Raw genomic sequence first — 15,649 nt, 5'->3', positions numbered from 1 at the left:
TTCTCTCAAGCCATTTAAAATTAGGCATCAACCCACTATTTTCATTATCTTAAACATACTATCTTACCTGTGAAACAACATTCCATTTAAAGACTTTTTCTTTTCATTTAAATTTGAATCAAAAATGTTGTCAACAATTTTCAATGTAAAATTACATTGTCCTTTCTTTTTTTCGCGAGATTTTAGTTATGCTACGAAGTCAGGCCATTATTTGAACGGGCATAATTCCACTACGTAGATAAAGGAAAAAAAATGAAGGGTCGCGTTAATTAGGATGTCAGCTACGCAAATAATAATCCCAGTGAGGCTCATTTTGTATTCTGGTCCCGGCTTGTGATTATATATTTTTTTTTATTTCAATTGTTTTTATTTGCTTAAAAAGGTACAATTTTACAATTCACAAACATGTTTTCTTCTCAATGATTTTTTCAACGTAAATCAATTGAGAATTCAAAGTTATACAGTTTACTAGATTACTAGCTTTTTTACGGTGTCTGCACTGTAGTAACACTATATTACAACAACAATGCCTCCCTTTCGTTTTTATACAATACGAGTGTCATTTTAATAAGTTGGTGGCAATGAAAATATCAAATATTTACGATTTTTGTTGAAAAATATTTCTTGAATCTTGTACAATTTTCTAGGAAATAAAAGAACTATCTTAAAACATTTCCGGCGATCATACTTACAGATACATCTTCTCCCAGGAAATAGAATATTTGATGTGATACGAACCTAACCTGCATTTTAACTTCAAAAAGATTTTTTAAATAAAATAGTACATTCAGTTTGCTTCCATTAAGTTTAATTTCGTTAAAAAAATACTCCTCATTTCCTTTCGTTTTAAATAGTGAAAGATACTAAAAAAATTACATCTGTAGATAATTATTTTTCTTCGTATGATTTTTTTTTTTTGTTAAAATATTATTTTTTAAATTGGATCCTAAAACCATGAACGTTGAAAATTCCGTAAAGAAAACTCACCATTATTAAAGAAATATGATATTAAATTTATAAAAAATATTTTACTAATATTATAAATGCGAATGTATGAATGGATGGATGTAAGGTTGGATGTTTGTTAGAAGTTATATCCAGAACGACTCAACGGATCTTGTTGAAAATTGTCATAGATATAGAACATAGTCTGAAAAAACACTTAGGCTACTAATTAAGTTTTATAGAAATACAAAGTGAAAATATATGAAAAACATTTTAACGTAGCAAAAATGTAAAAGGAAAATCGCTTTCTTGGTTTTACGTAATGAACATATGAAGAAAAGTAAATGGTGTGTTGAAAAACATTTACATTTAATTTTCTATTCATACATATACTATCTGTTCAAATAGTACGAGTAAAATGTAAACTACGACACACAACTCCACGCTTTTGGAAATTTCAATTTATAATGTTGGTACCTTCTCACTTTGAAGCGCCTTCTTTGAATCGAGGCACCTTTCTTTTGTAGCTCTCTCGTCGGGTTCACGAAAGGTCGCCCGAAATTTCTGTGAAACTAAAGGCGCGGTAAAGGAAACAAAACGCCCTTGAGCTCTCGCAAGCATAATTATCACGCTTCTGACCTGAGACACGTTTCTTGTTTGTAGATTCTATTACAGAATAAGATTTTCTTATCCTAGATTTGTATCTAGCAATGTGCAATGTGCATGTATTTAATAAACTTGTGTCTAATTGTTGAGAGGTTTACAACTAACAATGATTTTTTTAGGTTATTATGGCGGAAAATATATATTTCATTTGGCGAATTCATTTCTCCGTTTCATCTAATAGTAAAAGCTCATTTAGTCTTATTTATCTACTTCAGATAAATACTTGAACCCTTACAAGAGCCTGAGCGCGTTGTGTTTACCTACATTCTAATATAGAATGTTTACTAAATAAGACATTGGTTGGTATCCTTTATTAGACCCAATTTCCACTTAGCAGCTAGTCGCGACTCCTCCATTTGAATAGAGTCGCGTGTGTCATTTCCATTGGCGTGGCGCGACGGTTATACACAATGACAGCTGCGCCAGAATCGAGCGGTTTGTTGATGTGGAAATAGACTCTAAATTAATGGTTTTATATCTCGAAATATTAACATTTCGTACCATATAAATAAAAACACGTTTTTTTCAAGATCGTCATGATTTCTATTTATTCTGTTCTGCCTTTTATTACTCAGTTCTATTTATTTCTTTTGCGTAGTTGTACCCTTTGTGAACCTTTATACCTTGCAGTTCGTTGTTGTGCCGAGCTACAAAAGATCACTAGAAATTTTTGATAAACATAAAATACGTTGATACAAAGAATAGTTGTTTTAGTTTTTTCTGTCAAGAGCGAATTCTATATTACAAATATCAAAGAAAAATACGTTTATTTCAAGTAAGTTAATTTTGATAGCTGAATAAAATACTAAAAAAACAGTTTGAAGATGAAATCAAAATTTATATTGTATTTCTACCTAACTTAATATTTTCTTAGGTTTGCAGCGGAATTATATATTTATTTCATATTACATCAAAACTTTGACGACATTTATTTAACTCAATTTGTAACATGATGGTAGACATAGTTAAGGTTTAAATATTATAGTAACTGGTATAATATTAAGGGAATTTGTATAACGTTGTTAATATAACGTTGATAAATTAATTTTCGTAATTATCGTTGAGCAAACATATCTTATCATACTAATATTATAATTATAAATCCGAATGTTTAGATGGATGGATGGATGTTTGTTTGAAGGTATCTCCAAAATTAATCAACGGATCTTAATGAAATTTGGTAAATATGTAAAACATAGTCTGGAAGAACACATAAGCTAGTAATTAAATTATTTTTTATTCAGCGCGGACGGAGTCGCGGGCGACAGCTAGTTATAAATAAAAATGAAAATCGGATATACTTTTCCAAAATTTTGCACACACAATGTCATTGTTACAAAAAGTATTCAGTGAGGTTAGTACATTTTGTTAAAAAAAAAAACAACTGAACGATCTCAAACTGAAGGACAAGAACTGAAGGATCTCTACGTGAAGCCGGAGGTAAAAAGTCATCATACATGATAGCTCTCGCCTCGTCGTTTAATGAAATAAAACGTACTTTTGCATAATCCCCTTCAGTTTTCCTCTAATTGGATAAAAATTTGGCAAAACTTTTAGTTGTCTCCGTCTGCATTATTTTTCCCAGTATAATTCCAGTACGCAGACAAAAAAAAACTGAATGCCACGTTAATTAGGATGTCAGCTTTGCAAATAATAATCCCAGTGAGACTCATTACGTATGAGATCTCTCCACGACCAAAAATTTATATTTTCATTTTTAGGCTATGTAATTTTTAAGACTACTTGTAAATATTCCATATAATCATAAGCCATGTTAAGTATTCATACCCACACATTAATATTATATACATCATCATTCAAAAATGATTCCGAAAAGGTTAAAGTTCCACGAAATAGACTACAAGACTAACTGTGGGTTTCTAATACCAAAATCTCCGTTTAAAATATTTATTATTATATCTGTTTTTTCAAAGATAATGATATGTTTTATTCAGAGATTTTGACCTCAAAAACCGACGGTAAGGAATATTTTTTTAGACAAACGATAACTGAATTCTCGTTTCTAAAATAGAAACAATGCAATTTTATAAGAGATGTCTTAAATTTGATTTTTATGGAGGAGTATGAGACACAATAACGGATGACTATGGCATCAAGTTAAATTATCTGTGAGCACCATCGATAATTCTTTAATTTTTAAATATAAGCATACGGCTTGAAACGTAAAGTGCACTCACGGTTATATTCGTGTCATACAGAATTTTTAAATCTCGCTGTCATATACTTCGAAATGCAAAAGATTTTTAGCGACTGGATTTTGTATAAATTAACACCATTTATATCTACTCTCAAAAATATGTATAAAAGAATTATCAGTAATTTGATGTAAATTATATGCGACAACAACTTGTGCTAAATCTATCTATATATATAAAAGAAATTGTGTTAGTTACACCATTTATAACTCAAGAACGGCTGAATCGATTTTACTGAAAATTGGTGGGCAGGTATCTTAGAACCAGGAATAGGACATAGGATAATTTTTACCCCATTTTCTTTTTTTTTATTCCGCGCGGACGGAGTCGCGGGTGAAAGCTAGTAAATAATAATATCGCTTAATTCCTGATTTTGCAATTTAACTGCTGACAATAGGGAGTATTTTCAACATTCCCTCTTTTCAACGTTCTTTTGTAGAGTTATGCCACGACAGACATTATTTGAACGCATATACTGTGGCATAGACAAAGAAAAAAGTCGCGTTAATTAGGATGTCGGCTAGGCAAATGACAATCCCTCAAAGCTCATTTTGTATGCGCCTATGAAAGCTGACTGTCTACCAAAATTATGTTGATGTTTTAAGCGGATGCAATCAGACTTAAATTAACTTAACGTCACTCCCGTATCCAATTTATTATTAACGAGGCACCGTTTTAAAATTTAATTTGAATTATTTAAATTATAAATCTGAAAAATGAAATATTTTATGGCAAAATTAATGGTATACTTTTTTTTAGAACAAAGAGTATTTATTTAAAAAAAAATTAGATTGACATTTTGTCTGCAAAAGCAGAGCGTCAGTGAAAATTTGAAGAGTCGGGCGGTGTGGATTCCGCGATAATAAAGTTGTCGCAGTTTTTGGGCGTTAGAGCGCGGGTAGCGAAAATGTGTAAACACGGCCGTAAATTTCTTTTGACATGGTAATCTGCCGTTCGCCGCCTGAAACGTCGCCCCTGGAGCATTCTATTATATATACTTACCTTCATACATACCGCCTAACTTTTATAGTTCAGTAAGCTAAAAGTTTTTTTTTTTAATTTTACCTGTGAATGTTACTCTAAAGAAAGACGTAAATAAGGCATAAAGTTTCTTATGATGAAAATGTTTAGAGGATGCGATCTTGTTTTTGAAAATTTGTTTTGAAATTACTTTGTTTAAAGTGAATAACGTGCTTTATTGCCTCTTTTAATAAAAAAGCAATATAGCATCTATTTTCTTTACTTTATGCTTACTCATAGCAAAATCCAATATCACGTTAAACTCAGTGTCTACTCTTTACCAGAGAAAGCGCTTTAGTTTTACGAAGGAAAAAACGCATTCGTATTCAAGTCAACATTTACTCTCCGTGGAAAATTTCTCGATTCCAAGAAAATAAAACAGTTAGGCAATAAAAGTAGTACTGATCTGGCATTGATTTCTATTCCGGAATGCACGAATCTTAAATATCATTAGAGATCAATCAATTCATCTTTTAAAATGATTCAATTATTTATTTCATTGGTTCACTTTAATGCTGTATGATTTATTATATAACACAACGCATTTATTAAATAACATATTACATTGGTTCAAAGTTGAAATGGTTCATATTATGTTTCCATCCTTGTCCAGCTTTACTCAAAATAGTTAGTATAACAATATTGAATCGGTATTAGAATGTAATTAGAACAATATAGGTTTAATATTAATAATCGATATGTACATGCAAGGACATTTACTTACATACTATACTATACGTATTTACACAAATGCTATCACGGTTTATATACCAACTTTAAAAACAAACAAAATTGTAACATTTTGTAAATCACAACATAATAAAACAAAATAACATCATTTTTTGGGTAGTTTTCTTTAATTCCGCATGGCGTTAGTGTCGAAGTTATCAGACTTGCAAGAAATGCTGCAATATGTGCTGTCTAAAAGAAGTATTAAGCATAGTTGGAAAGGACTAAAAAATCTGATAAATTATCTCTATTTTAATTGCTTACTTTAATTTTAGTTTACTAATATCTTATTTAAAACGATACATAGATAAAATTTTATATTCCCTCTTTCAATCTGTATCGCAAGATGACAAGCAACAAGCCAAGCAAAATCATTCTGTCATTGTAATTTTTTTTGCCGAACCGCGGTTAAGTTTCTAACTTATAATTAAGACTTAACAAAACAAGTGTTAATAACTACTACTTAGAAACGTTTTATTAGTTAAATTATTACAACAAATTATTCAAATTAACAATGAGTTCCATTGGAACAGGGGTAAGCACTAAATTCTACTCCAAGAAAGTTCTTGCTATTAACCCATCATTCAGTGTGAAATAACACTTTTCTAACTCAAGATTCTATATTATATGCATTTCCAAAACGATTTTTTTTATACCTAAAGCTAAAGAAAAAATGCTTAATCATTTTAACTTTGTTTTCAGTACGATCTTTCTGCATCACAATTCTCACCTGACGGTCGAGTTTTTCAAGTTGAATACGCCGCTAAAGCAGTAGAGAACTCTGGCACAGTCATCGGACTTCGAGGTAAAGATGGAGTCGTGTTTGCCGTTGAGAAGTTGGTGACATCAAAATTGTATGAACCGGGTGCCAACAAAAGAATTTTTCATGTTGATGAACATGTAGGAATGGTAAGTTCATAATTCTATTATTATTATGTTCCTGTTTTATTCTCAATTTTGTGATGCAAGCAATGATTGTCAGCCCTTTTTATATGTAGGGTGAAAAGTTAGATTATATCACACTTGTAGCAATAAAAAATCCCATGATGATTGAGAGCAGTGTTCGTTAAAATGTGGTCCTAAGATTTACATATAGAACACAACTGTGAAGAGCAGATCTTCAAATCTGTTTTTGATTACTTAAAAAGATAAATAGTACACAATGATAATTGAACAATTCTAAATAATTTAATATAATGCTTGGTTTAAATTTTGCCAGTACAGTAGGAGAGTAGCGCTCCAAATTAGTGCTGACATGTAGCTGGCATAATTTAAACACTAACTGGTGTCAATAAGCCCGTACAGTCCATGCCAGGCCAGAACTACTGTCCTGTTTTACTAGCATAATGTAAACTTAGTATGAAAAAAATAATAAATTGATGTGTATTACATTTTTTATTTTAATGTAGTTCATGTATTTAAGTGTTAATTTTACTGTTTTCAGGCTGTTGCTGGCTTAATCTCTGATGCAAGACAAATTGTTGAGACAGCACGCACCGAAGCATCTAACTACAGATCACAGTATGGCATACAAGTGCCACTCAAATACCTTAATGAGCGTGTCTCAATGTACATGCATGCATACACTTTGTACAGTGCTGTCCGTCCTTATGGCTGCTCGGTGGTTATGGGTTCATGGTCAGAACACGAAGGTCCGCAGATGTACATGTTAGATCCCAGTGGTGTATCATTTGTAAGTATCTCTAACTGTAGAATTCCACTCCAAATACATGTTGCTAACATTCTAATTTTTTATAATACAAGACTGTAACAGTAGATGGTTAGGTTATTTTGAAATTTTGCCTAAATTTTTCCCACGTTCAGAGTAACTTATGATAGCTGATAAAAATTAGATGATTGTAGAAATAATTGTTATGAAATCTAATGTGAAGTGGAAACAATTTTCCATTTTATGTGTGCGTACCGGAGTCCTAATTTTAGTCTCCTTTCCCTTCTCAAAAGTATGGTAAAGGGAAGTGGATTTGACAGGGGAAATACACATAGTAAGGCGATATAATCATTCTGTATATCCCCTCCTCTGTTGATTTAAGGTAGGCATAGCATCAGCAATTGTGGATGTGTATAGGCAGCAGTCACTTTGCTATGTAGGCATATTCAGGAGACTGCTTGTTAGCCACCTAATGATGTCCAAAAAATAGAAAACATTTTTTGTATATCACTGTATTTATCAAAGATCTGCAATATTACCTTGATTAAACAAGTGTATATTTAAATAGAAATTTGGTACATATACTGTACTATATTATAATATGTTATAAAATATATAAAAAACCATTTGATGTTTAATATGTTTGTCATTTTTATTTCTAATTTCAGTCATACTTTGGATGTGCTGTGGGCAAAGCGAAACAAGCCGCTAAAACTGAAATTGAAAAGCTTAAACTTGCTGACATGACTGTTAAAGAGCTGGTGAAGGAAGCAGCAAGAATGTAAGTATGAACTACTTCTTCAAATGATGAAAGATTAAAATTGTTGGAAATCTCGATCCTACCTATATGTTTTGGCTAACAATGTCATAGATTTCGATTTGTTCTCTCTGTATTCAATTTTGGAACCTACATATACAGCTCTTGCAACCATATTGAAAAAAAAGCAGTTTTCTGTATTTTTTAATTTTATATATCTTTTATCGCAATTTAGACTCTTTCTCACTGTCAGATTTTTCTGAAATTTGTAACAGTTTAAATGACAGATAACATTTTTGCACAACCTGATGTTGGTATTAAATAATGTTTCCGGAGCTGAGTATGGTACACTATGATACTTGCAAGATGGCCGCCATTACAAAATGGCGGATGAGATTGACGTATTTTAATACAACCCTCTTACATGATGGGCATCAAATAAAAAGATAGAACAATGTAGTAAAATCCAATTCAAAGACTTAAAATGAATTGGCTTTCAAAATATCTTTTTCTATAAGTAAGTACTTGTTTTATGCATATTTTTGTTTCGTTTTAGCATTTATTTAGTCCATGATGAGTTAAAAGACAAGCAGTTTGAATTAGAGCTGTCGTGGGTATCTAAGGACACTAGAGGCCGTCACCAGCTGGTGCCTCGTGAGGTGGCCTCGGAAGCAGAGAACCAAGCTAAACAGGCCCTGGCTGATATTGAGGATTCTGATGATGGTGAAATGTGAGACAATCTGTTAGTTAATAAATTTTTATGATCAGTATGTCTTTGCATTTTGTATCTCAATGGATTGATTTGTTAATCTCGTCTATAAGATATGGTGAAATAAAACATATTCTTTTTTAATTTTTTTATTAAAAAAAACATCACTATCAAAACGGAAATAGTTTTTTTTTCAACATATATTATTATGGTGTTCATAGATTGGGTGTAGCGCCATCTATGTAATATTCCTAGAATTATCACAATAAAACATTGACAAGAAACAAACTCTATATACCGCCATCTATTTAAAGTATTTACTACTATAACTGTAAACTGACAGATTTGATGCGATTTGAGAAAAAATATCTGCAATTTATAACCTTATGATTATAAATTACATGGTACAAGTACTTTGATACAGTATTTATGTCCAATAGTTTATAATCATTGTAGCTGTAATCTTATAGCACCACTAACTTATCTGGACCCAGGGTTGCCAGGTCGTCACCTGGCAGTCCAACCTACTAGCCGGACAGACCATCCAGTTTGGCTGGACATTTGGGTAGAAAGGTCGGATACCCCATGTTATGGCAAATGTAAAAAGCCTAACAAAAGCTGGGCAACCGTTTATTTTGGCCGGACACGCAATCAAAAAGCCTACCTATGTCCGGCTTTATCCGGACGCCTGGCAACGGTATCTGGACCAGTAACGGGGCTGTTATCGCGGTAAGTTATTTTAACAGATGTAGAGCCCACATCTGTTCCACGAATGGACCACCTCGACCACGACCACCCAAAAGACAGGCGTGAAGGGAGTCATTTGATTGAAACAAGATTTAATTTCTTCACTTTGGAGGTTATTCTTATCCAGAGTAAGCATAAAAACAGGTGAAAAGTATAAAATAAAACCTTGTTCCAATGGTATAAAGCTTAATTTTATTTGAGGTATTAAAAAATCAACTGCTCACCGTCTGGTCTTTCTGAACCCATGAATCTTAATTCTTAAAAAAATCTTTAAAGAATAAAATTACATCACCCGAGTCGTTTAATTTTCTGTCATGTAAAATGGAAAGGGATGTTGGTGAAAAATAAAAGTGCTACCTTATTATGTATCATTTTGTATTGTCAACGTGTATTTCACAATATTTGCAAACGTCCTAAGCATAATATACAAACTGTTTTACCAATTACTAAAATGACTCGCGTATTTATAAAATGTACAATATAATCTCATTCGTTTGGACTTATTTTAAATATATACAAAATATTAGATTTCATAAAAGTGTATACAATATCTTTAATTAGATTAGAGTGATATAAATACATAAAAAATAATAATCGCTACTGTATTTACAACTTGATTACTTAAGAATTAATTAGGCCTTGTATCTCCGTTATTCCTGCTGGCCGGTTACTCTTGGATATAACTGAAACAATAATACCATTAAATAAACATTAATATACACACAAACTTATTCAAAATGCACTTTATACCCAAGCAATGGGCACGAGATTAAACTATTATGCACATATATAAATAAAGCACAGGGAAGGCGTTAGGTTAGAGCGTGATTAGGCGCCCGCCCGGGGCGATGGACATAAGAGGGCGCCACAGGTCTGAGAATTACATATTGTCATATAATCCTGTTAACCCGACCTCCAAAGACGAGAGCGTCGTAGAAATCTTTCCCAAAAGGGACGAAAACCATATATCAGTCATACCTACAAATGTACACATTGAACAACACAGAGATGGCACTCACCCCGAGCAGGTTCCGCGGCACGTAGCCCTCGCGGCCGCTGTCGTCGCGGCACCACCACCACTCGCGCTCGCTGTCGTCTCCCTTGCGCAGGACGTGCAGCCGCGCGCCCGACTCGAACGTCAGCTCGTCACCTCGCGCCGCGCTGTACGAGAACACCGCGTACACCAGCCCGTTGTTCATTATGCCCAGCTTCTCTTGGACGCCTGCAATTATTTACAATCAAATTAAGTTATATCTTGCACTCCCCCGCTTCCTACTACGCTCCGTTTCACCTAAAATTGTGATCTGCGCAGCCACTTGCGAGAAGTTAAGAGCCGCCAAGATATTTGAAAAGACCTATACGATATTGGAGGTTCTATTTTTTTTTTCAGTGTATTTTTTTTAGATTCCTACGCAATCTAAGCAAAAATTCTTCTCACATCACAATACTTCATAGTTTATTCGAGATTCTACTTACTGTAAAGATATTCCGAACACCCATCGAAGCCCTCTTCGTCCTCCTCACATTTCTCGGCCGCTGTTTCTTGATCTGACAGAGTTGTTGCAAATATGCAAGCGCCTGGAAAAAATTAAACGAATTCTCTAATTAATAACAAGTAGAATAAATTATAGCAAATATAAGACGTCTAAAATAAATGTCCAAGAGCGTATTACGTATAAAATCTCCGCGTAGTTCGTATTTTGTTAGTGCAACATTGTCAAATTTTAGGTCCTACTAAATAAAATCCACTTCTCTGGTTCACAAAGGAATATAATAAAGTGTGTACGTACCATTATCGACGAGGAAGCGCACCATGGGCAGGTTGTTGCAGGAGGCGGCGCAGTGCAGCGGCGTCCAGCCGTCAGAGTCCTGCGCGTTCACGTCACACCCCAACTCCACCAGGAACCTGCCGTACAGGGATAATTACACCATGTTTCGTTTTGGTAAAGCGCTTTGTAAGAACTGGCACAATACAGTCCTCACATGTATATGCCTAGCGCTTTTACGTTCCGGCAGCAGGTTGCAGTAAATTTAGAAAGTTTTAGTTATATTGCAAATAAATTTCAAATTGTTACTTACTTGACTATTTCGAAATGTCCCGCACATATGGCGTTGTGTAGAGCAGTGATACCTTCGTCGTTGGCAGCGCTTGCATTTTGCACCTGAAATATTTTCAAGTATTATATTTGAATTATTAATTTTTATTTGAAAAAAAAAATATGATTGAAACATATTTTTTTAATTGAAAAATAATAAATATACCTGTGTCGCAGTTTTCTTAACCAATTCTAATTCACCTTCCAAACTGGCGTCCAAGAGAAGAGCGAGTGGGTCGAAGCTGACCCGCCTCGTGAGCGGCGCCTTGCCGCCTTGCTTCAGGTTGCCTTTCTTTGACCGCCTCAGCACATTCTCAGCTCTCTGAGAATCCTGACCGTTCAAATCCACAGAATTTATTTGTTCCGCGATATCCGACACACCGTTGTCTTTGCTATCCTCTTGTCTTTCATTAGAACTCAATGATATGTTGTTATTCAGTGATCTATCGACTTCATCCTTTTTCGTTTTATCTTTTGAGCCGTTCTGCATTTCATTGCTGTCTAGTGTTAAATGATCCATTTCGGGGAAGAGAAATGCCGGTGGCATTTCAATGCGTCGGTTAATACTGACGCTGATGCCATTCTTGGCGTTGTTGAGGTTTCTAAGCTTGGGTTGTTCGCTTAACGGAGGTTTCCTGATGGTGAGGGGACGCGCTTTGATGATCATTTCATTTCCGCCACTGCCGTTACTAGAATCCTTTTGGTTTAGCGCGGGTTCGCTGTCATTTGATGATTCTTGACCATGCAATTGAATATTATTCTCAGGAGTTTGGTCGTTGTTTGCCGATTGTCTTGGCGGAGTCTGAAAACCGTAAAATTGAAATATAATTTCCACTTTTCTTTATTTCTGTATTTTCCATAACAAAATTTTCGCAAATATGGACATAAAGAATAGATGAAGAACAGATACCTTGATGGTGGGTTTGGGAGGTAGTGCGGGCTTGGGGGACTTGTCGGCCCCGCTGACGTCGGGCGTAGCGAGCGGCGTGCTCGCGCTTTGTGGCGGCGACAACAAGAGGCTTTGCGAGGACGCGCTTGCGTTCTGACCGCTCATGTTCGCGGTAGAGCTACTCGAGAGCCCCGACGCCGTGTTCCTAACGATCTGGGGTTGGGAAGTCACCATGTTACTAGCTACGTGATTCGGTACAGTAATGCTTTGGGTCTGAACAATTTGCGGTTGAACGGGTTGGATCTTTGTCGAGGATGTCTGGTAAATGGGTGATGGCTTCCCGCTCGAGACCTGAACCGATGTGGGTGCTACGCTCGATACGGGTTTCTGGAAAATGATGGTGTTATGTACAGGCGACGTGATTATGATACGATAATGATAAGAGCAATGTAAATGATATCAATGAATGAATAAAGTGAATTTAAACGAGAGCTTACCCCGAATCCTAGGGAACTGCCGGCGACGGTCGAAATCGGCGAACTTCCCTTTACGCCCTGTTGATTCTTTCCCGAATTCGTTTTCGAACCTTCATTGCTTTGATTGTTCTGACTTAACCTAGAGTTTTGAGGATATGCATGGTTTTCCTTCCCTTCCTGGTTCCTGTTAGAAGAGTCAGATTTTTGTAATTGATATGTATGTTCTTGTTGATATGTGGTTTCCGTTTGACTTAGAGGCGTGGCCAAGCTTTTGTTGACGACCGATAAGGGCGTCGAATGCACCGTCATGTGATTAATATTTGCGTTTTGATTTTTAGCATCTTGCACATCGACCACTTTGCCGTTCATTTCTGGTTTTACTTTGCCGTTACCCTGTGGAAATTTAGTGTTGTAAGGTAACGTTTGGTATTTAGGATCCGATTTGCTCGCAGCGAATTCGGGGGGAAATTCTTGTTCGTTGATTTTTATTTCTTTTCCCGTTTGGTTGCTGTTTGAACTGCTGGTGCTGTTCGGACTGTATTGTGGTTGTTTCGAGTATTCGGGGTATTTTAAAAGGAGGTCGTACATCGGTTTCTGATCGTAGTTTGCGATGCCTTGTTGGACGAAGTTAGGGTCATGTTTATCCTGAAACTGTGCTTGCGCGGGGTACTGACTGTCCTGTCCGGGTACGGGGTGAGGATAGCCGCCGTTGAACAGAGGATTCATCATTTGTTTTTGGTGTAAGTAGTGGGCTTCATGCTGCGTGAGGTGGCTTTGTATATTATCACTTTGAGTAAGCTGTTTTAATGGCACGTTATTTTGTATCACGTTTTGCTTCAAAGCCTGAAAAATTAATTTTTATTTTAAACTTGCTGCTGTTCGTTATTCTCTTTCTACTACATATAGATAGTCCCTTTTTCGTAATTACCTGGAAGTTATTGTTATGGTTAAGGCTCTGCGCGTGGGGCACGTGGTTGTAGGGCTCGACGGCGGCCACGTTGCCGCGCGCCGGTTGGTTCTTTGGTTGTCCGCCCGCCCCAGCCGCACCGCCCGCCCCGGCCGGGTAGCTCGGTAGCTGCTGCATTGGTGTTGGGTTATTCGTTCTGGAAATATTATTTAAATTCTGTTTAAATATAAATCAATTAGTTTAACACCAGGTTAAAATATAAAAAAAATACACGAAAACTGTAACGGGAACCGTACATTTTTCCCAACTACTACTTCAAACCGTATTCTACCTCTGTGGCAATGTTTATTGTGTGCTTGTATGCATTATGTTCCCGTTTGATAGATTTTTCTCTTTTCTCATAAACTCATCAACTAAATGAATACGGTTTTGAAAGCTAGTACAATATATACGCAGGAGTTACGATTATTTATTAATGTGAATTCCGCGAAGTAATTCGGGACGTTGCATATGCTTAACAGAACTTTAATGGCGGTTTGCGTTCATTCAAGCTCAGTGTTTCGCTGTAGTTGGAATGAAACGCGGCATCGGTGCGAGAGTTTCCGAGTGCACTTGTAACAGCTTATTCCCAAGCTTTAGTGTTGACGTTAATTTTAGTCACGTAATGGATTTTCACCGTAGCACTAAATATATTGAATTCACAAGCGGAATTTACTTGCTGAGAGCAACATTAAATTATTTAACGTCAAGTTATGCAAAATTGAATATACAGAGGATTAAAGTTTAATATTTGTATTGAATAATATCGGGACACTGTAACCAGAATTGCTGAAATATTAATAACTGCATGTATATCATAGAAAAATTAAAGTATTCCTACAAATAAGTTTATATGCAGTCCTACGTATAACGAACATCCCTTTTTTATTATTATGCAAATACACTTATAGCTGTAGTAAAAAATGTTGTTTACCTCTGGTGTTGCGGCTGCTGCGGCTGAGGCGGACGAGGCTGACGGTGCGCCGCGGCGAGTTGCCGGTTGAGCGCGCGCTTGCGCAGCAATCGCGCCTGCAACTCCGCCACGCGCCGGTCAATACTGCGCATCTCTTCCTGCCGCGCGCCCAGCGCCGCGCGCTGCGCCGACAGCCGACCGTTCTGCTGCTCATTCAGCTTGTTACGGTACTACAATATATTTACAAAATTAATACAGGTTGAAATACAAAACACTCGACATGACAAAAAATGAAAAAACGATGGCAAAGATTACGAAAAAAAATAAGAAGCTTGAAAATGTCAGGCAAGTACCTAAATATTTACTAAACTTGATAAATAGTTTTCCCTTCCATAAACGTAAATAAATTGAACACTATTCGTTACCTAAGTAAACTCCGGAGTCCCTATAGAAAGTAAGAAGGAGGACAGGGAGATAAACACTAAACTACCGTTTTATTAATATAATGCGATAGTTTGTAACATATAACGTAAGATAAACAAATTCACGATATACAAGTTTGAGAAAACAAGCTGTGTTTATAACACAAACATTGGGTTCCACTATAAAACACGAGTTCAAGTGAAACTTGCTACTTGGACGGTGATGTACACAAATAGTCTAGCATGAATCTTCAATTATGATAAAAATTTTACACGAAATTAATATTGTGATAATGACCGCTTGATTGAAAACATTAAGCGTGGGTTACTGAGACCAAAATCTCCCTTTTAAACATATTGTCATCTCTATTATGACAAAGATAATGACAGGGATAACGGTATGTTTTATACAGAGATTTTGGTCTCAGAAAGCAATGGTTATCATACAA

At 35.5% G+C, this 15,649-nt stretch overlaps 2 protein-coding genes across 7 annotated transcripts in view; one reads left to right on the top strand and one right to left on the bottom strand.

The window, feature by feature from the left end:
- Positions 1 to 5,935: 5,935 nt before the first annotated feature.
- On the top strand, positions 5,936 to 8,772 carry LOC106719883 (proteasome subunit alpha type-3). The gene is made up of 5 exons (XM_014514355.2): positions 5,936 to 6,111; positions 6,279 to 6,485; positions 7,021 to 7,269; positions 7,914 to 8,026; positions 8,559 to 8,772. The coding sequence occupies exons 1-5, from the start codon at positions 6,091 to 6,093 to the stop codon at positions 8,734 to 8,736; spliced, it is 768 nt and encodes a 255-aa protein (XP_014369841.2). The 5' UTR covers positions 5,936 to 6,090; the 3' UTR covers positions 8,737 to 8,772.
- Positions 8,773 to 9,828: 1,056 nt separating this feature from the next.
- Positions 9,829 to 15,649, bottom strand: part of LOC106720010 (apoptosis-stimulating of p53 protein 1) — a 190,481-nt gene continuing 184,660 nt past the window's right edge. Inside the window, exons 5-14 of one of the 6 annotated variants that reach the window (XM_014514535.2) lie at positions 14,800 to 15,008; positions 13,848 to 14,022; positions 12,941 to 13,762; positions 12,465 to 12,830; positions 11,721 to 12,356; positions 11,538 to 11,620; positions 11,249 to 11,364; positions 10,935 to 11,036; positions 10,478 to 10,680; positions 9,829 to 10,141 (exon numbers count right to left, since the gene is read on the bottom strand). In XM_014514535.2, coding sequence (XP_014370021.2) covers positions 10,109 to 10,141; positions 10,478 to 10,680; positions 10,935 to 11,036; positions 11,249 to 11,364; positions 11,538 to 11,620; positions 11,721 to 12,356; positions 12,465 to 12,830; positions 12,941 to 13,762; positions 13,848 to 14,022; positions 14,800 to 15,008 — 2,745 coding nt within the window. In that variant the 3' untranslated portion in view covers positions 9,829 to 10,108. The remainder of the gene's footprint in view (positions 10,142 to 10,477; positions 10,681 to 10,934; positions 11,037 to 11,248; positions 11,365 to 11,537; positions 11,621 to 11,720; positions 12,357 to 12,464; positions 12,831 to 12,940; positions 13,763 to 13,847; positions 14,023 to 14,799; positions 15,009 to 15,649) is intronic. The other 5 variants (XM_014514536.2, XM_014514537.2, XM_014514538.2 and 2 more) reach the window with 5 other exon arrangements.

This window comes from Papilio machaon, chromosome 14 (genome assembly GCF_912999745.1).
Source record: "Papilio machaon chromosome 14, ilPapMach1.1, whole genome shotgun sequence".
In the NCBI taxonomy this organism is placed as follows: Eukaryota; Metazoa; Arthropoda; class Insecta; order Lepidoptera; family Papilionidae; genus Papilio; species Papilio machaon.
This window is presented reverse-complemented; position numbering and strand designations above follow the sequence as displayed.